This window comes from Nilaparvata lugens, chromosome 12 (genome assembly GCF_014356525.2).
Source record: "Nilaparvata lugens isolate BPH chromosome 12, ASM1435652v1, whole genome shotgun sequence".
NCBI classification, from domain to species: Eukaryota; Metazoa; Arthropoda; class Insecta; order Hemiptera; family Delphacidae; genus Nilaparvata; species Nilaparvata lugens.
In genome coordinates, this window is record NC_052515.1 from 21491390 (window position 1) to 21512542 (window position 21153).

The 21153-nt window shown below is 35.9% G+C and overlaps 1 protein-coding gene across 7 annotated transcripts in view; it reads right to left on the reverse strand.

The window, feature by feature from the left end:
• LOC111053957 (paired box protein Pax-6) overlaps positions 1 to 21153 on the reverse strand; it is a 109278-nt gene that overhangs the window by 29329 nt on the left and 58796 nt on the right. For 4 of the 7 annotated variants that reach the window (XM_039439136.1, XM_039439133.1, XM_039439130.1 and 1 more), the window contains exons 5-6: positions 8810 to 8863; positions 7183 to 7375 (exon numbers count right to left, since the gene is read on the reverse strand). In XM_039439136.1, coding sequence (XP_039295070.1) covers positions 7183 to 7375; positions 8810 to 8863 — 247 coding nt within the window. Of the gene's footprint in view, positions 1 to 7182; positions 7376 to 8616; positions 8864 to 21153 lie in introns of all 7 variants that reach the window. The other 3 variants (XM_039439132.1, XM_039439131.1, XM_039439135.1) reach the window with 1 other exon arrangement.

Below are 21153 nucleotides of genomic sequence, written 5' to 3' on the forward strand. Positions count from 1 at the left end.
GGTGTAATAACCGAAACCGGTCTTTCTAATTATCAATAAATCAGTGTTTTTTTGACAATTTCTTAGTCTTTTTCATTCAATATGAATAATTACCATAATATCAACTTCTCAACTACACAAAAAGAGAAAGTTTTAGAAAAAAATGTTTCTCTGAATGGATCTCGTGATAATTAACCACTGTTAAAATTCAACAGCTTTTTGTGCAACCGGGTCGCAGTATAATAAATATAAAACTATTGAATCGTTATTCAATATAAACTATTTATAACTGGAGATAAACTGTTCAGTTCAACAGCATAAAACTTATATCAATATTCATCATGTTACAATCAAGAATACGTTTGTTTTAATCAATGGTCGATTTCGATTGTGGAGTAAACATTAATTTAATGTATCTATAGTGGGATACACAACTTCAAACTGTCAGCATTCCTTATGGATAATAGCAATGCTTCCCATTCAGCCAATGCTGACAGTAAATCTTACAATGAAACAACACACCTTGGGGAGAAAGAGAGTGGGAGAAATTCAGAGTACTCGTAAAATCTTGAACCAGAATGTAGACTGTGGGAGCTTTTCCAAGAAAAGTTTTCTTAGCGATAAGAATATTTGAAATGCATTTCCACTGTACCAAAGTTTCAGTAGAAGCGTGAGGGACTGAAAAGTAGAAAATAGAAGGGTTCAGAGTCAAAGTAAAACGGTATTTGTGAGATGAGGGATTCTACGGACTTCCAGTTTCTACGGCAAGTTTCCACCGTTTTTTCTCTCTTTTTTCTTTTCTTCTTCTTATTCTTCCCTCTCTCTTCTTTTTCTTATTCTTTCCTCTCTCTTCTACTTCTACTTCTTCTTCTTGTTGTTCTTTTTGTTGCTCTTCTTCTTGTTTTTCTTCTTCTTCTTCTTCTTCTTCTTCTTCTTCTTCTTCTTCTTCTTCTTCTTCTTCTTCTTGTTCTGCTTCTTCTTCTTCTTCTTCTTCTTCTTCTTCTTCTTCTTCTTCTTCTTCTTGTTCTTGTTGTTGTTCTTGTTCTGCTTCTTCTTCTTCTTCTTCTTCTTCTTCTTCTTCTTCTTCTTGTTCTTCTTCTTCTTCTTCTTCTTCTTCTTCTTCTTCTTCTTCTTCTTCTTCTTCTTCTTCTTCTTCTTCTTCTTCTTCTTCTTCTTGATTTCGCGAAGCAAATACTAAACTCCTCGGGTCCTACAGCTTAAGGATAAGGAGTTTTAAACTTTAGAGTTCAAGGATACATCATGTCAAATCATTACTGTATGCATCTACCACACATGTTCTTCACAAAAAAAAAATAACAACCAGAATAGCTAAAATTTTCGAATAACTCAATCTCATTTGACTGCACTTTATCTTGTTACTCTATGAGATTTTATAGTCTGTCTCAGATTTTGTATTAGATTTGAATCTTCAGAAATGCTGATAGGTTGAGGCATAGTTTGAAGTACACTTGGATTGTTCTATATCAAGAATAAGGTCTGGTTGTAGTACAACTAGATAACCTTGTGTATTCTATAGTATAATACACAAAGTGTTAATATTTATTGAATATCACTTTATTTATGAATCTATAAAAGACTTTATTCAAATTCAAATTCAAACTTTATTCAAATTGTTTCCATATTACACATATATGACAGTTATTTATTTAATCATAATTAATTCAATAAGGAGTATTAACTTAGTATTGGATAGCATATCTAGATCCTAGCATATACACGGATCAACCATAGTCCACAGGCGTGAATATAGGCTTCTGGTCAGGATATTCTCGTATCAATGAGATGAGCATATTGCAACAGATTAATGCTTATCTGTATGATTACGCTTCTGTGGCCTCCTCCACCTGTGCCAGTACATTCAGAATGGAACAAGGATTCAATCTACTGTTAACGGCATTGGCACACAAGGCTCGTCCAATAATTGCCTTCCACTGTGTCCGCTTTTGAATGTGACTGTACCAGACGAGCGAATCTGATAGCCTTGCCTCCATATGCATGGATTTCTATGTAATATCTACTATATAGCTACTACAATCTAACTCTATTGTCTCTGTTATTAATCCCGGCGCTTCCAGGATTTAGATTATTTGCTGAAGAGCTTTGGGCCGATTGTGGCGCGCCTATGTTTCGGGACTCGTACTTCGATTCTGCCACCTGATTTACTATTCAAACCTAATCAATTCGCTATGGACTTATGAGTTGATTCACAGTGTGTGGAGTGTAGTTGGACAACAATGACACTTTACACATTTACGTTGATTCAAGATTGATCTACTATATTATAGATTGTATGATAAAGGCAGCTATTCTATAGTTTATCCTTTCATTAATGTATTTCAGGTTTGATCCATTTTTAGGTGGCAGAGTGTGTGAGGTGACTCACTAAGGAAACGTAATAGGATTGCAACAATTTGTAAGCATACTACCATTAGGTAAATTATGAATGTAAATAATAATAGCCTATAAAATACCTATCATCATTCTTTTACTAGCTGTTTGAAATACCTATTTATTTTCCTCTGATATTACTCACAATACGCATTGGAATTCGAGTTTCGTACAACAGAAGCTATTCAAGTAGATTACCATGATTATGATCAATTTGAGTGAGTATTGTGCCAATTATAAGTTACAATATAAGTCTCTGCTATTTCTATTTCAAACATGCCTGGATTATTTTGAGATTAATTATTGTGGGTGATAGTATTTTATTGTTGTGTTCAAAATCTGTGTGAAAATGGTACGATCGATCAGTTAGAGGTATCGATCAGTTATTTCATTAGAGGTATTAAAACATAGCAGGGAAATACTAACATCATTTTTAGGGCCGTTTGCAAAGTGTAAGTTTGAGCTAATGCTTAAACCAAATCTGGATTTTTTTTGTTTAAACTAAAATTCCGTTTGCACAGTATCAATTTAAACTCTGTGTTGAGTTTAAACTCTTGAAAAGTTTAAACCTCCAAATCAGGAGGTTTAAACCAAATAATTTGGATTAACTTGATATCTGTAAAGATTTGATGGGGAAACAGCTGATAGTAAATTATTTTTCAACGGTTATTTTTAAATGACTCTGTAGACGATAATAATTATTATTTAGGTTATAGTGAATCATTATTTGAATGTAAATATAATTATAATGGAGGAATTGATAGGAGTTTTTAGTGCGATTGATAAAGATAACTGCGAAGAAATTTCGAAAGAGAAAAATTAGGCAAAAAACGAATCATTCAAATTTCTGGGATGATGGAGAATTTTTTAAACGGTTATGCTTGAGTAAAGCATCTGCCAATTTAGTATTTGATTAAATACACCACTTGATAGAAGATAAGACAATATTTTTAACAGTGGTCTTTGATTAGAAAACATGACTGTTCTTAAAACACATAACAGAGATATTTTGCTTTCGAAAGATTTCTAATAATCAAGGAATACCGTAGTAGATTTAAGCGTAACAAAATAACTTTTTCTTACATTCTAAAATATATTTTTTGGTGCCAACAAAATATAAATTGTATCTAATAGTAATATAGCATTCCATCATTTTATAAAAAACTTGTTAATCGCTTTTCACTTTTATTACTGTATAGCTTACAGCTCTGTGGATTTGGTACAAGGAAATAGTAGCTACATAACCTCAATTTACTGATGGTTTGTAAACAAATAACAAATTTCCTGTAAAATTAGCCTTCCTGTTATTATAAACAATGACATTCTATTACCAACTTAACGCTAAACTAGTTTAACTTAAACTGGATTAGTAAATGCACTGAGAAAACCGATTCAAGTTTAAACTTTCAGATTAACTTAAACTCGATTAACTTAATCGAGTTTAGCAATCTATACTGTGCAAACGGCCCTTAGTGTAATTCTTGTTACTTGTTACGAGAAGTGACTGTTTCAGTATCAGTATTCATAATTTACATTCTGATATTTGCATTTCCTAAAGTCAACTTTCTAGTCTTTCTTCGCTCATCCCACATTATCAGTCTCCAATGTCAATTATTAAGGAGACATAAATCTTTCCTGTAAACTCCGTCAAGACATGAAATGAGTATTCATTCTGAACAGCTTTGTTCCCTTCATCAAACAAACATTTCAGAATTGTCGCAGAAAACGAATAAATTTACTCCGAGGATTACTTTCAAATCACAGCGGAAAAATTACCACCTTCCCATCCACCATCCATCAGAAAATACGATACAACCGATAGGACGATATATTTATCAGGAGCTAAACGTACGCTACGTTCCACAGCAGCTGTGAAAGTTGGACGACGGCGGAAAGCATGTTAGGGGATAAGTGAATGAAAAGCTCGCCGTGAGTTTGCAATTGTTTTCAGGCTGGCTACCTCATGGCAGACCACTATGGGCCAGAGAAAAATGGTGAATGAATGAGAGAGACAAAGTGAGAGAGAAATATCAGGCCACTATGGAGGAGAGAAAAGTAGTGAGAGGAAGAGAAAGACAAAGTGAGAGAGGAATATCAGACTACTTTAGAGGAGAGGGAAATAGTGAATGAAAGATGACAAAGTGAGATAGAAATATCAGACCACGATGGAGGATAGAAAAATGGTGAATGAAAGAGAAAGACAAAGTGAGAGAGAGAGATGGCAAAGCACTATGGAGGAGAGGGTAATAGTGAGAGGAAGAGAAAGACAAAGTGAGAGAGAAATATCAGACTACTATAGAGGAGAGGAAAATAGTGAAAGAAAAAGGGAGACAAGCTGAGAGAGGACGGGAGAGACGAAAGAGAAAGAGTGTTTTCAAAAAAAATCGAGGGATTCCGACAGAATAGACGGAGCAGGAGGTATGCTGGAGACTGATGCAATTTATTGCTAACACAATTACGGGGGTGGATTCCACCAATCGGTGGAGAGAGAGAGAGGATGAGGAGTGACGAAACAGGGTGTGAAGGAGAGGGGATGATAGTCATCAACAGGACAACCGGGTCTGAAATTTTCTCTCGGGTAATTTCTTCTCCACTCATTCAATCTTGTTTTCTCTCATTTTCTCCTCTCACCGCCTCTTCTTTCACCTCTCATTTTTTATGCTTCTTCTTTCTCTTCCTCTTTGTCATCTTCTTCCTCTCTCCTCCCCACTCATTTTCTCCCGGTGAGGGTGGCAGCGCGTAGCTTGTGGCAGATCGACTGGAGAAGACCCTTTCTGTTCCCCCTCTTATTTCCCCCTCTCCACCCGCAATGGTCGCCAATTTCAGTCGTCACAGACCCCTTTGAGGGTGAAAACCACCCAGATGGAAGTTATGTTCATTTCCACAAAAACTTTTTTTCTAATCGTTTCGTCGGGGTATACGTGTTTGTGTATGTGTGTGGTGCACTGGGTAAAAAGGGGCTATTTCCCCCTTTTACTCAACTTTCTCGTTCTGTTTCTCCTCTTATTTTCACTTTTTCTGTATTGAATTCTCATCCTTCCTTCTGTTATTTCTGCCTATTCTACACATTTGCATTCATTTTGTATTTTTTCATACTTTGTATTAATTTTATTTTCGCTCTTCCATTTCTTGACGTCTCTCTACACAGTCTCTGTCTGTTGACAAGGATTTTCCCTCATTTCTTTTTTCCTTCCTCTATCTTCAAAGTCAGTTTCTGAATCCATTCTTGCATTCTCATATAACATGTTGGTATATCCCTCTCTCCTTCGTATCCCTCACCTTCTTACTTTCTCACAAATGTTCTTCTCATTAGTACTGTCCAAATCCCGTCAGGTTGGCTGCCCTGCGACTAACGCAAAACGGATTGGAAAAGAAACAAAGCTCATGCGCAGTGATCTTCCCTCTCATTCTTCTGAATTTTAAACCTTTCATAAATGAACAGTCAATAGTAACCATATTATATATGTCAATAGTAACCATATTATTATGTGAATCAAACTAATTGATCATTTTTGAGATCGATGAGGAAAAAAATGTGAAAAAAAATATTGACCAAACCCAATTTTATTCAAATACAACTTTTGGTATTAACACATTGTATACGCACATACAACATCATGCTGTAGTCAATAGAGCTGAATAAACTACAGCCAGAGAATTCAGTTGATCTGCATATTATTGGATTTCAAATAAGTGACACATGAGTAACATAAAACTGTGTGTAACTCAATAATTAACAAATAAGTTAGAATAATAAATAATAATATCGTGTGACCTGGCTGGCACAGGTCTGGTGTCAGAGTTTTCAGGTCGCAACTGATGAATTTCAAGGCCTCTGACATGACCTAACGACTGCTTTTTAGGCAGCCTGGACCGACGGCTTAACGTGTCCATCCAAAACACGATAAGTAAGAATCTTGATTGAATCTCATATACTGTTTAGACAGAATTTCCTCCGATTGACTAATTCTAACCAACAGCTGAAGGACATTTTTAGTGTAAAATTATTATTAAACGAAAATCCCTAATAAATGCTGCAAATCACCCCGAAGACTTCTGCTACTGCAGACATTGACAACAGGGTTAACAGCTAGATGGAAATTCGATGAGAACTACTATCCAAAAATTAGTTGCCAGCCCGGGAATCGAACCCGGTACCTCCCAATTGCTAGTCAGGAATGCTTACCCTTACACCAAACTGACAATCTCTGGATAGCAGCGCTCAGCAGCCGTAAGCATTCCTGACTAGCAATTGGGAGGTACCGGGTTCGATTCCCGGGCTGGCAACTAATCTTTGAATAGTAGATCTCATCGAATTTCCATCTAGCTGTTAACCCTGTTGTCAATGTCTGCAGTAGCAGAAGTCTTCGGGGTGATTTGCAGCATTTATTAGGGATTTTCGTTTAATAATAATTATATATTAATTAGCATTTGAATAAATGCATTCTCTATTTAATTCCATCTGTTTTCAGTGTAATGTTGACTTGATGGAAAGCTAACAGTATAAATGGAGAAAGGTAATCAATTTTGAATCATTGTAAATTCCCAAAGTGCGTTAGAGGATACTACAATTTTGAATAGCATCAGTAGCAGTAACTTCCGAACGTGGATTTCTTGTTTGCCATGGTGAAGCACGGGATAGGCGCTAATTGGAATTAATCATAATTAAAATAGTATAAAACATAATTAAATTATATGTTTATTAAATTATTGTTTCTGGCAATAACGTTTATTATTATTATATCAAATTCGACAAACACCAAGAGTTTTGATCTGAGAGTTTTTTCAACTGACCTCTTTTGTGCAGTTCATCGCGTGCGACTTGGCCTGCGCCCACCAGGGCGGTCGCGGTCGGGTTGTGCGGCAGGGTGAGATGTGCGGCGGGCGCGGCACCGCCGTACCAGGCCCATGCGCCCGCGTGCGCCCCCGCGTGCGCCCCGTTGAACATGCGCAGTTTGTCGTAAACGGACTCATTCTGCGCAGACACCTGTTGCTCCTTCGGTAACGAGACGAACCGAACCGAATGAAACCGAAAGCGTGTGAAGCTATCGCAAAACGGATTGGAAAAGAAACAGAGCTCATGCGCAGTGATCTTCCCTCTCACGCTTCTGAATTTTAAACCTTTCATAAATGAACAGTCAATAGTAAACATATTATTATGTGAATCAAACTAATTGATCATTTTTGAGATCGATGAGAAAAAAATGTGAAAAAAATATTGACCAAACCCAATTTTATTCAAATACAACTTTTGGTACCTATTAACACATTGTATACGCACATACAACATCATGCTGTAGTCAATAGAGCTGAATAAACTACAGCCAGAGAATTCAGTTGATCTGCATATTATTGAGTTTTAAATAAGTGACACATGAGTAACATAAAACTATGTGTAACTCAATAATAAACAAATAAGTAAGAATAATAAATAATAGTATCGTGTGACCTGGCTGGCACAGGTCTGGTGTCAGAGTTTTCAGGTCGCAACTGATGAATTTCAGGGCCTCTGACATGACCTAACGACTGCTTTTTAGGCAGCCGGGATCGACGGCTTAACGTGTCCATCCGAAACACGATAAGTAAGAATATCCTCTTGATTGAATCTCATATACTATTCAGCAAGCTGGCCAATGGCAAGCGTTCCAATAACTAGCCAACACGACACACAGAATTTCCCCCGATTGGCTAATTCTAACCAAAAGCTGAAGGACATTTTTAGTGTTATGTTGACTTGATGGAAAGCTTAACTAACAGTATAAATCAAATCAAATCAAATCATTTATTTCGCCATTTAAAAAACAATCACAAATAAAGAGCAAATCAAATATGATGAACAATAAATTTAAACATAATACAAGTGTTAACTTAAAAATAAGAAAATAATAATACAAAATCATAAATATCTCTTCACGTATGTATATATAATTTACGTATCATATATGGCATTACCAGCAAAAGAATAAACTTTGCCCGCTGGTGACCGGGTAAATGGAGAAAGGTAATCAATCTTGAATCATTGTAAATTGCCAAAGTGCATTAGAGCATACTACAATTTTGAATAGCATCAGTAGCAGTAACTTCCGAACGTGGATTTCTTGTTTGCCATGGTGAAGCACGGGATAGGCGCTAATTAGAATTAATCATAATCAAAATAGTATAAAACATAATTAAATTATATCAAATTCGACAAACACCAAAAATCTGAGAGTTTTTTTGTCAACTGACCTCTTTTGTGCAGTTCATCGCGTGCGACTTGGCCTGCGCCAACCAGGGCGGTCGCGGTCGGGTTGTGCGGCAGGGTGAGATGTGCGGCGGGCGCGGCACCGCCGTACCAGGCCCATGCTCCCGCGTGCGCCCCCGCGTGCGCCCCGTTGAACATGCGCAGTTTGTCGTAAACGGACTCATTCTGCGCAGACACCTGTTGCTCCTTCTGAGCGGCCAGGTTACGGAGCACGCGGTTAATCGACGACACCTGAAGACACAAAGAAAAAATTGTGATTAGTGTCAAATTTCTTCAAAAAGTTTTGAAAAAGTCCAAGATTTTGGATAATGGTCAATTTATTCATTTATTTATTCAACTTTCAACAGTACTACACCAATTTTACAGTTGAAATAGCAGTAGAAAAAAAGTATGAACAATATACAACATTTGAATATCAAATAATATGAATACTAAATAAATGTTTATTTCCCAAAAAAACTAAAACTACAACATCAATTACTCAAAATATTAGATAAATTACAATTAGATACGATAGTTAGTTACAAAAAATTCTTATAATGTCTCCTCTACTTGTTTAGTTTTTTCTGTGTGGATAAGAATAAAATATACTACTAGAATAAAAAATAAGAATCCGAAATGAGTTATTGAAAATAAGTTATTCTATTGATGAAGATGATTTTTAATATGATGATGATGTTATTCTCGAGAGTTGTGTGTATATATTTAAAAATTATGTTCCCAAAACAGGTTTTTACCTTTGGGCTTTATTGTTTTGAAGGATATTTATATATTTTGGTTTTGTAAAATTATATTGACAATAAAGAATAAAAAAAATTGATGTGTTAATTTGTACGGTTATAGTTAAATTTCTCCGAAAATGTCTCAAAAGAATGCCATGAGTATGTAAAGTATTGGTAATATTGAAGGAAGTATTCTATTTGTGACTTCCACAATGTTAAGTTCTTATTTCCTATTCTCCTAGTATCAATTCCCTTTGAGAATAGTTGTTGGAGAGTGTTAAGGTGATGAGAAATTAGGCTTTTCTCACAACCATCCACATCATTTGCTCCAAAGTTATTGACAAAGTGTTTATTTCTCCGTCCTTATATATTCTATTAGATTGAACATAACTTCTCATACATGATGAGCATATGTGTTTGTCAAGTTTTGTTCAATCTAATAGAATCTATGAGGACGGAAAAATGAACATTTTCTTAATAACTTTGGTGTAAACGCAGCTTAAGACAGTTCTTGCATGATTGATCAACATTCATTCGTTCATCCCATGAAATCTCAGCCCCACAAACTAACGTGTAAGTGTGGACCATCAAATTATTCAAGATCAAGCATAAAAATGAAACAGCATTAGTGAAAATCAATTCATCGCATTTTAACCTAACATTCATAACCTAGAAATCCTGTTTGAACAATAAACACTTCCAATGAAATTGTTGGAACAAACGTCGATTGTGAACGTCATGACCACTAATAGACAATAACTCTTGGACCCATTGATAACAATGTTTGATAACTTCTTCACCCCTCAAAAGACATTTTTTATTGAACCTGAGGACCTACAATAATTTCATATTTGAACAAAATCTTCATTTTTATCAAGAGCGAGAGAAAGGCCAATAGTAATTCATAGGACTACCCAATGATTGTTTCCAGACCTACACACTGATTGCATCCATAAACAAAACCTTCCTGTAAATCGATAGCAAGAATAAAGTAAGATAAAGAGTATGATTGTTGTATCACAACAATGATTTAATCATTGAACAAAATATTTCCCTTTCTTAAGAGCGAGAGTAAGTAAGGCCAGAGTAATTGATGGACCCAAACAATGATTCCATCTTTAAACAAAATCTTTCTCTTTATTAAGAGCTAGAGTGTATTTGACTACCGGCCTTGTTGTAATGATAAGTCCCCTCGCTCGGCAATTGAGTGGCAGGCACTCTCATTCACTCTCTTTATTCAATACAGCATAGGCCCACTGATTATAATACTTTTTTAGCTCTGCCCTCTCACTCGCACTCCCACACTGGTAATGCGAACCCTTCTCTTTGTTCGGTCAAGTGTTGGAAATCAAAACAAATCGAGACCCTGCAATGCAAATGAGTAGGGGGTGGATTACAGAAAGACATAAGTAATAATAAAGGTCCCTTTTCTCTACTGTACTCTCTTACTTTTCTCTTTCGTCTGCATCTTCTTCATATTTTCCTCGTCTTGGTTCCATTCTTCTTCTTTTTCTTCTTCTTCTTCTTCTTCTTCTTCTTCTTCTTCTCCCTCTTCTTCTTCTTCTTCTTCTTCTTCGTCTTCTTCTTTGTCTTCTTTTTTCTTCTTTCCACTCATTATTTTCTTACTCATCAGTTCTTCATTTCTTCATTTCACATCTTATTCACTGTTATTTACTATTATGATGGTTCGAATTCCTCTTGCCTTCCTCTTCTATTATCTGACACTTCTTCACACTTCATCTTCATTCCAAATTTCGTTTATTATTCTAATCTGTATCATTCTCTTCCACTTCCTTTACTGTCTGGTCATCCCAATCTTCTCCTTCACCTAGCTAGCTCCTTACATTTTTTCTAACACTCTTATGATCAGCTTTCTGTATTACTCTTCTCTTTTTTTCCATTTCTTCGTACATTCTCTTTTCTTTTATTTTCTCACACCATTCCTAAATGTCGTTCTTATAATCCCTCTCATTTTCTGTTCATTTTTTAAATTTTAATTATAATCTTGATTTTGTTATCTATAGTATTCATTTGTATGAAATGTGAAGTGTTGTGTGGCAGAAAGTACTTGGAGTCCTAACTCCGCTTAATAAAGGCAATCAATCAATCAATCTTATTTATAAATTTATCTTGTATTCTTCTTCTGTTATTTGAAACCTGCCTTTTTCGTTTCTCTGCCAATAATCAACTCATATTTTCCCTCTACTTTTCTGATTTCTCTAATTTTAATCTTTATATCACTTTCTCTCTCTCGTTCTCTAACTACATTTCTCACCCTCTCTCTGTTTTGTCCATCACCACATCCCCAATCTACCATCAACTATATTCCATTTTTGTTCTACTTTCATGTGCCGTTCTCAACGTCTCTCTCCCATTCTCCTTCTTTTTCCTTCTTCTTCCTTTCCCCCTCCTCAACTTGAACACCCTCCTTCATTGATTGCAGTTTTGGAGCGTTGAAGTGTTGGCCGCTTGATAAGAGCCAGGAATTACACTGTTATGCTTTTAGTCGTTATCGCTTGTTTCTAGAGAAGGGGTGAGATTCGATTCTCCTCACGAAGAAAAAAATGTCATTTGTTTTATTTGAATAATCACCCATTCCGTATTGCTTGTTTCAAGAAAGAGGGCCAATTTACTGATCGAGAATTTTTGGGATAATTGAAGATGGTTTGAATCTATGACCATGAAGAAACGTTTTCAATATCTACGTACGGTATCATTCATGTTTTATTTTGTAGTAGTCATTTCCATAATCTCAGTTTTTATAAATCTTTGATTGAAAGGCGTTGTTACATTTTCTTATTCATAATGTAACCATAGGTAACCATTCCTTGTTTACGATTTATAAATGAACATTCAGTTTGATTCTACAATTCACAATGAACACATCATCTCTTCATTACTATTAACAAGCAAATAATAGAAACATAATAAGCGTCAAGTAGTCTAAATTCGCATCCAAAAAATCAATTTTCTGAAACCATCAACTTAAAAAAAATGTAGATCCCATCAAAATATCACATTGTGAAATCAATAGGTTTTTTAGTATAGTACTGGATTCTTGATAACGTTCAGATATGCTTTCCAGACTACAGAGCCGAATAAAATGCCTAGAGGTTGAATAAATTATCTACAATAGATTATGATTCAGAATACCAATACACCCTACTCAGATGGAAATAGAGATGTTGAATTCAGATGGAATTCAACTGATTCCCGGGCTGACAAATAATTTTTGTTTAGTAGCGCTCATCGAATTTCCATCTAGCTGTTTACCCTGTTGTCAATATTTGCAGTAGCAGAAGTCTTCAGGGTGATTGACAGCATTTAATCGAGATTTTCGTTTAATGATAATTATACACCCTATTCATTTCCAAATAATAAAATCGACCCTTGATGACTATGTCTATTGCACTATGTGTTTAATGACAATAAAGAATTATATTCCATTCTGACTAGCCACGTTAACCAACATTTGAATAATCATGTCTATAACCACTGCCCATGCAATGACAGTTTTCCAATTACATTGTTCAAAACTTTTACATAGATTCCATTGATATCGAGTTGGAAACTAGAATTCATTCAAGAAGTTTGATGACTGATTTTCAAATTGGAAAAGGCGAATTGAAAGAGAACTAGGAAAAAATTGACATACTCATCATTTTTCCACTGTGAATTTTGATTGGGGTCAGCTTATAGAGCTGTGTCTGAATTAACGATCAATTAAAACTTGCGAGACAGACAGTTTTGAACTCAGCCTTTTGTCCTCTATCAATTATATTGTTCAATACAATTTGTAGCTCTAATAATGGATAGATAAAAATGATGTAACGCCAATATTGATATTAAAAAAAATAGTATTCTATTTTGCCATGGTTTGATACAATGGAAATAATATAATGAATGAGATGATAGGACGTGAATGACGCTGGTGTCATCATTCATTGGTCATTCTTCTATGGGACACTCTCCTGGGTACCTTTCGGGGTGCCATCTTGTCGGCGTCCCAGACATCAGACAGCTCAACCTATTTATCGGGTCTGTTTGGAGTCGGTAACTCAGGTAGCCCGAAATCTATCGACGCGCTCCCTCTTAAGTGCAGCTCTCCTTTTCCGATAAGACGATGGCTGCGGTATTTCACAAACAACAAACAAAATCCACAAGTATATCTATACAGGCCACGTGACAAATGCTGCCAGTATATCTATACAGTGTTTGGAAGATGTCAGAAAGGCGGCCCGACCTCTTTTTGAAGAGGGATGAGAAAGGGATAATAAAGATGAGCTCCAGTAGCAGAGGAGCCGACAAAAATGGCTTTGTCTAGTAGAAGGAGAAGAAGAAGAGTAGAATGTGGAGTAAAAGATGAAGATGATGTCGGAGATGATAGAAAAAATGAAAGGTGGAAATTTTTTGACAGAAAAGCAGGAGACTTTCAAAAGCCTCTTATGTACTTTATGTGGAGTGCCGAAAGAGAACAAGAATGAGGAGGGAAGAGACAGAAGTGGAGGGAAGATGAGAGAAGGACGGAGAAGAAAAGAAGGTGGGGTGAAGAAAAATTTGGATGAGGAGACAAAATTTTTCAATGTGTGTGCATATCAATCTGAGGAGGAGGAAAAATAAGTTGAAAAAAACAAAGGAATAGAAGAAAGGGAGAAAAAGTAGGATAAGAATTATTTTCCAATACCTCTGCCTGCTGCCTCTTGTCATTTTTTATTTTTTCAGTTTGCTTCAATGGTATTATCCACAATGATATTAACCAACATATGGTGGAGAAAAAGGAGGCAATTATAGAGAAGATGGAGTCAAAAAAGAGGAACAGAGAAACAGAACGTGAAGGTAAAGATTGAATGCGAAAGTAGAGCATGTAAAACTCCAATTATTAAGATTGTGGCAGTTACAATAGGCGTAGATTTAGCATCAGTATGGATTTAGTTTGAAATTGAAATCACGAGATAATTTAAGATAGAGGCAGCTACAATAGGCATTAATTATTATTAACATCAGTAAAGATTGAGTTTTAAATTAATATCACGAAATAATTATTTAAGATTGTGGCAGCTACAATAAGCATCAATATTATCTTTGCATCAGTATGGATTTAGTTTGAAATTGAAATAACGGGATAATTTGTAATGAAAACAAAACTTGTGACAATTGAATCTCCACCACAGTACAATGTATGATGTTTTTAATTCATAGTAAATTTCGCTGGCCTTGTTTCGTGAATAATATGTTATACGTGAAATGGTGATGAAGTGGAGAATATTATTATTTCAGCCCGATCGAACTGGTATGAATAGTCCCATTAGAGCTCGTGGGAAGAATATATTTACTGAGACGGACCCAGATACTGATGCTAATATGCGAGAATCCAGCTTTAAATTTCGCATAATACACTTGAAAAATTTGTAGGGAACGTGAGACCAAGGAATAGAGATACAGAGAGAAAACTCGAAAGTTCTTAAAACAGTATTCCCCTTTTTAATTTGAATGCTCAGCCCGTTATCATCAGTGTAACAACGTACATTGTAGTTGAAGTTCAATAGTGAGGGTAAGTGTTAGTGTAATGTAGTGAAAATAAGCACATTCACTTACACTGGCGCATGCGTATAACCACCCTCCGCGTGATTGATACAGATGTATTTGACACTAGGATGGGGTTTGCGTTCGGGTTCACTGATGTATGTACGGTATTCGGAAAACATTAATGCGATGTGGTAGGGAGACGGGGGTTAGCGCTCAAAAACATGTTGTCTACCACACATAAATGTTGGTAATAATGATTGATGATCGGCATGTGTTTGAAGCATGTGTGGATGCCCATTCGTGGCGTGACTATTCAATTTTCAGTTTTTTGCATAATGAGTTGCTCTTTACTTGAAAATTGAGTCTCTGGCTCGTGATTTTTTAATGTGATGAAGAATACACCGCAGAGGAAACTGTTAATCGGGGGTTCCATTTTGATCAATCTTGAAGGTGAGATTGCTTATATTTGAAAAACCTGTTTTTATTACCAACTAGCTTACCCGGCAAACTTTGTACTGCCAAAAAGTCAATGTATCTCATGTCACACTTGACTTTATATTTTCATTTACATCTCAATACAGACTTCCTAGTCTGAATGTGCTTAGTCATGCATCATTTATTATTCCGAAAACATATTCTTCTCAATCAATTGGTAGTAATATCTATCAGTAAAGTGTTGAATTAAAAAATAGATAGGTTTAATCAGTGTTACAAAGATGAATTTAATGTTTTCATAGTTCATTCATTCATTCATTTATTCATTTATTCATAGACAATAGATACAATGCAGGTTAAAACAAAAGGCATTCGCCCAAAACTGCTTTTATTTGGAATACACAGTCTAGAGGTTATGTAGTTGTTGATTGTCAATAGATAGTCCAGGAAATATGCGATGAAATATGCAAATCATAATTATTATACAGAAATTGGGAGAGGACAACAAGCTACATTTTTGCCAATTCACAGCTATTTCATAAAGGTTTATGATCATTAATGACATCGCCAAGTAGCAACAACATTTTATATAAGTACTAATTTCTTTGAATCCTCTGGAACGCTTATAATGTTGGTCTACATATTTTTGTGTTAGAGATGATAGACTAAAGAAAACCAAATAGCTTCGATGAAGTGATATTTAGTAGCCTATTGGAAACACAGAATAATATAAAAAGAGGTTAGAAAGCTATTGAGATTGTTTTTTCATCTATTATGTTTGCTATTCCAACATCATTCATGGAAATTCCTGCAAATCTTAGTGAAACTCTCCATTCCCATTCGTAAACCTTGATTGTAAGCAAAACCATAATTATAATAGCCTCGTTCACTGAGAAGTTTGCCACAAAAGTAAATTATTAGTGAAAACTTATTATATGATATCAAAAGAATTTGAACATATTCAAATAATATCGATCAATTTGTGAATACAACATATCCCATATCATCGGAGATCCTCCTGACATGTTGAACAGCAAGCAGTTAGTGCCAGCGTAACACATGTCTTGCATGCACTTCAAGGGTACAAGGGCTCTGCTGGTGAAGCTTCGAGGATGCTGAGGGTTGATATTGTACGGGAAGGGTGGAGGGGTGATTTTTAGGGGTAGGGGAGGGGTAAACAGCAGCCGTCGCCCCAGAGTGGTCTTCCACATCAGCGGACATGCAGAATAGGAACACATCATCAGCTGTGCTGACATAACGCACGCACGCTCACACACACTCTCGCACACACGCCGTACGCAATCATAATAATGTGTGAGCTATTTGTAGAGAATTATCGGACGTATTGGTGGCAGTGGTATACGGGGAGAACTTATCTGGAAAATCGTTTCGAAGGTTTTTGAAAAACTAACGAGAAATCAACCCATGTTGATTCTTTCCATAGTTCCTCAAGAACCATGATTCTCCTCATACTTTTCAGGTTCTAATGTAGAAGTAGCCCTCAAAAATACTGCGATTAAGTCAATATGGTCAAACAAGGAATGGTCTATGACAGGGTCATCTCTTTTTCAAGATTCAGAGAGTGAAAACAGAAGTTTATCAACAGCAGTCAGACAGGTACGATCTCCCTTTCAACGGGAGATTAATGCAAATAAAAATTTTCATTTCTTCACTGAGAAATATGATTTTCCATTCCTTTACTGAGGATGATGCCCGAACGAGCATCAAGCTTGTACGTGGGTAATGAAACTGATAATGATGATGATGATGAGATACGAGTAGAGCTACAACTTTAGAAGGATTCCAACCACTGGGAAACCACAATCAAGGTAGAGAACTTTTAAAGTTCTGGATGATCTGGATGCTGTCCCAGGACTATTTAATCAATCTAGATCACTGATTGGAAAACCTGGTTTATTCACTGGCCAATTGAAATAAAAATATAAGAATAAATGTAAATTAAATGCTTTAATAAAAAAAGTTAACTCTGCTCAATAAAGAGTATCTTCATTTCCATGGTAATTTTTGGAATCGTAGATGGTATTTGGAGGAGTTTTCTTGGAAGATTTGATCCATAATTATATTATTCTTATGTTCTTGATGAGATTCAACTCTATTTTGACATAATTCCACGTGTACAAATTGTTGAACCTGTAAGTGATGAGCGCAGCACTCCACATAGGGTCCTCAACAAAATTTCTGAAGAATTGAAAAAAATGAAATGGTCTGTCCAAAAAAACAAAACCTCAAATCATCCCATAAGAATTGATTCGATGATTTTTTCGAATACATCAGCTGTGAAAATACCCGACCACCACCCCAGACAATACTCACGCCAGACCTCCATTGCTGCTCCACTGCACCGCTGCAACGCATCTGGCATATTTACACCCCCTCCCCCCTCAAACACTAACCACCCCCACTCCTTCTCTGTGACGTCACTGGCTCTCAAAAATCTGACAAATCCATTTAGCTATAGACCTCTAGCCTCCTCTGCATCCGTTTGTCTTTGACAGATGTCGGGACTAACTCATCTCCCTGCATCCCTCTAGTTTTTCCACTTTGCTGAACTCCAAAACGCGTTTCAACCCCCCAAAACGCACGCATTTTCACCCCCTCAAAACGCGTGTTGTTCTCTTGGAGAATCTGCGTAATTTCTATCCTTTTACCCGGTACGGTTTAAGGGTTGGTTACGCCGAGGCTCTACTTTACAATGTTACGTCATTGCCAAACAAACTTAAACCCCGTTCTCTTCCCCCCCCGTACCCCACCATACACCACCCACGCAAACCAATTACACGGCAGAATTGTTGGCTGAAGTGTAAAATAGGATAGTACATGTCCGACAAACGTAGGTCTGCTATACAAAAGAAAGATAAGTAACAAGATTAGAGAGGCGCATATTACTGACCGTGTGGTTCGCGCTATTGTCGGCAATCTAGGTTGATTGGATATTTGCAGCGAAAAGAAAAGAGACTATAAAATAAATCAACGCAATTGAAGGAAAGGAACGAATAGGGAAGTGCTATGATTCACCGGAAACCTATCTAGTTATTATGATGATTTGAGCAACATAGAATTCGTCAATTGATCATTGTATAATTGAAAGAGCATGAGGATTGGGAAAATGTGTGGTCTTTCTTGAAGATTGAAAAAATAATAGAAAATAATTATGATAATATTATATATGGAATAATATAATATATTGGAGGATTGAATTGTAAGGGGAATCGAAGGAGGAAAGAGAATTGGAATTGGGAGAAAGAAATAGAAGAAATTGCGAAGGGCGGCAAGAGGAGGAGGAAGGAGACAAAAGGTAGAGATATGAGAAGTCAAGTGAATGCTCTCTTCAATCGAGAATTGAGAAACATCGACAAAGAAAAATTGAGTTTTGGGTTCTAGGATAGAGAGGAGAAAGGTGATGGATAGAAATTTGGATAAAAGAATTCGGTCTAAGGTAATAGTGACGGACAATTTTTTCTATAGAGAGGTATTGGAAAATATCATTTTTGATTCATTATTTAATGTTAATAAACTCCACCTTGTAAATGAAAAGAAGTAGGATCGAAAATGAGGAACTAGTGAAGATAGAATAGATAAGCAGGTAGCAGTATAAAATAACAGAATCAGGAGGAAAATATATAGACAGGAGAAGGAAAGCTGTTCTAAATAAAATTGAGGAGCATTGGAAGATGAATATTGGGAATATGGAATGTTAGAATGGGAAAACCAGGAAAAAAAGAGAAGAATGAGAATGGAAAATGGAATCATGAGAACAGAGAAAGAGAAAATGATCCACTTCGATAATAATCGTTAGAGAAAATAAATTAGAATGAGAAGCAAGAAAAAGTAATTAGGAGTAAAAAAGTGAATAGGAGAGACAGAGAAGAGATGGGATCGAGAATAGAGAACATGAAGATGATGAAACTCATGTTCCACGGAGAGACGCTTTATATCTCTATCGTTCAACTATTAATAGGGAATCAGCCTCATCAAATTGCAGCAAACAACCGTTAGTAGCCCAAGCTTTTTTCCGGGGAGAATTTCCTTTGATCATTTCAACAACATGTAATGCACTATAAAGAGAAACAAATAGGGATGAGCCATCGAGACAAAAAACGCACCCAGAAGAAATGGAAAACGGAATACTGACAAAAAGGAACAGTATCGTCAAAACGTAATAGATGATGAGAAGGAGGAGGAGGAGGTGAAAGCTGAACAAACGTTGAGCGTTGACAACAAACAACAAACAAACAAATAAATTGAAATAGACAAGTTGTACAAATAAATAGCGACAATAATAAAAAGGAACCGACAAAAAAAGCGAACCGTTTTTTTTATTGCTGGAGAATTGCAAAAGAGCACGTGAATCATTTGATGGTGGGGGGAGAGAAAAGATGAAGAGAGGAAGAGGAAGAAGGAGAGAGAGAGAGTGTGTGTGTGGATGATGGTGGATGAAAGGAAGAGGCGAAATAATGGAACAGAATCGAACTGAGGAAATGAAAAGCTCGGCTTACTTTTGATTGGACCAGGGGAGGCGTGCCACGCAATAGAGATATCCACTTTGAACTGTCAGCAGTAGTTGTATAGAAAGTATTTATGTAATTTCCAAGGAATGCTGACGGTTTAGAATGAAGCTATCGCCTCACCATCAATGGATAAACCCGTCTGAATTGCATTCTATCTGAATGCTGGGAGAAAGCTTGCACACATGTATTAGATGGTCCACACATCAAGTGTGTTGTATCAAAATGCTATCTATTCTTTTAGAATTATGAGTAAGGCTCACTCTCTATGTATAGAAGGAAGTAGATTAGATTAGAGGAGGATCAGATTAGAAATTATAGTTTTTAAGGATAGGAGAATGATATACTATTGGAGAATGCCTCTGCACTTATATTTTTAATTTTTATGGAGAATGTAATTTTCATGAATAAATCTTCAATCGAAGGTTCAAACTTACTGAGAAGTTTCGTAATAAGTTGGGAAAGGAAGATGGATTACTAAATCCGAGTCTGATAAATAGCTGAACCAATGAACAGTCTGTATTCAACAGTATTTTCAAATCTAGGGTCTATCCAACTGCAATGGAGAATGGAGAAGGGAGAATGGATCTCGCTGACAATATAACCTCACTGTTCTTTTAATCCCAAGTAATAATAACCAGTCATTGAAACTCGAGTATTGAAATAACTCTAGCTCTGTCAATCTAGTTCTTGAAACTCAAGTTTTGAAATGATTGCAGTATCCAGTTTCATCAGTCTAGTTTTATCCCAGTAGAAATAAAAATAGTTTTCACAATGAAATAGAACTTAATTACAATCTCAATTAATCAGGTGGGAATCAGCCATAGCTATCCAAAACTAAATGATATTTTTTTCCTCAGATGCGATTCCATACGAAATCTGATAGAAGGCTCCTTAATGTTGTAATGTTTCTTCTGAGAGATTGAAGTAACTTAATATCTTTGTTTTTTTACAGTAATAATATTCTATTGTCTAGGATTATACATTATCAACATTAATTTGTGAGTGAAAACGTTTCGAGTTCAACTTTTTCAACTCTCAATACTTGATGTGATTTCAAAATTCAAAACTGTATAGATACAGTTTTAGATTTAGAAATTAGAGATTTAAGAAATAGAGATTTGAAAATAGAGATTTGAGATCAGGTACTCAGATTTATAAACAAAAACTTGGGCAGGTGATTAATTGATCGATCTCCCTATTCAAATAACTATTGAAATCAAACTAGAATTTAAAGCCTTTTGAACAATCCTCCAGATTAAATTTGGGAAACAGTTTTGTGTGTAGCCCTGTTGTACCTTTATGAAAGTGA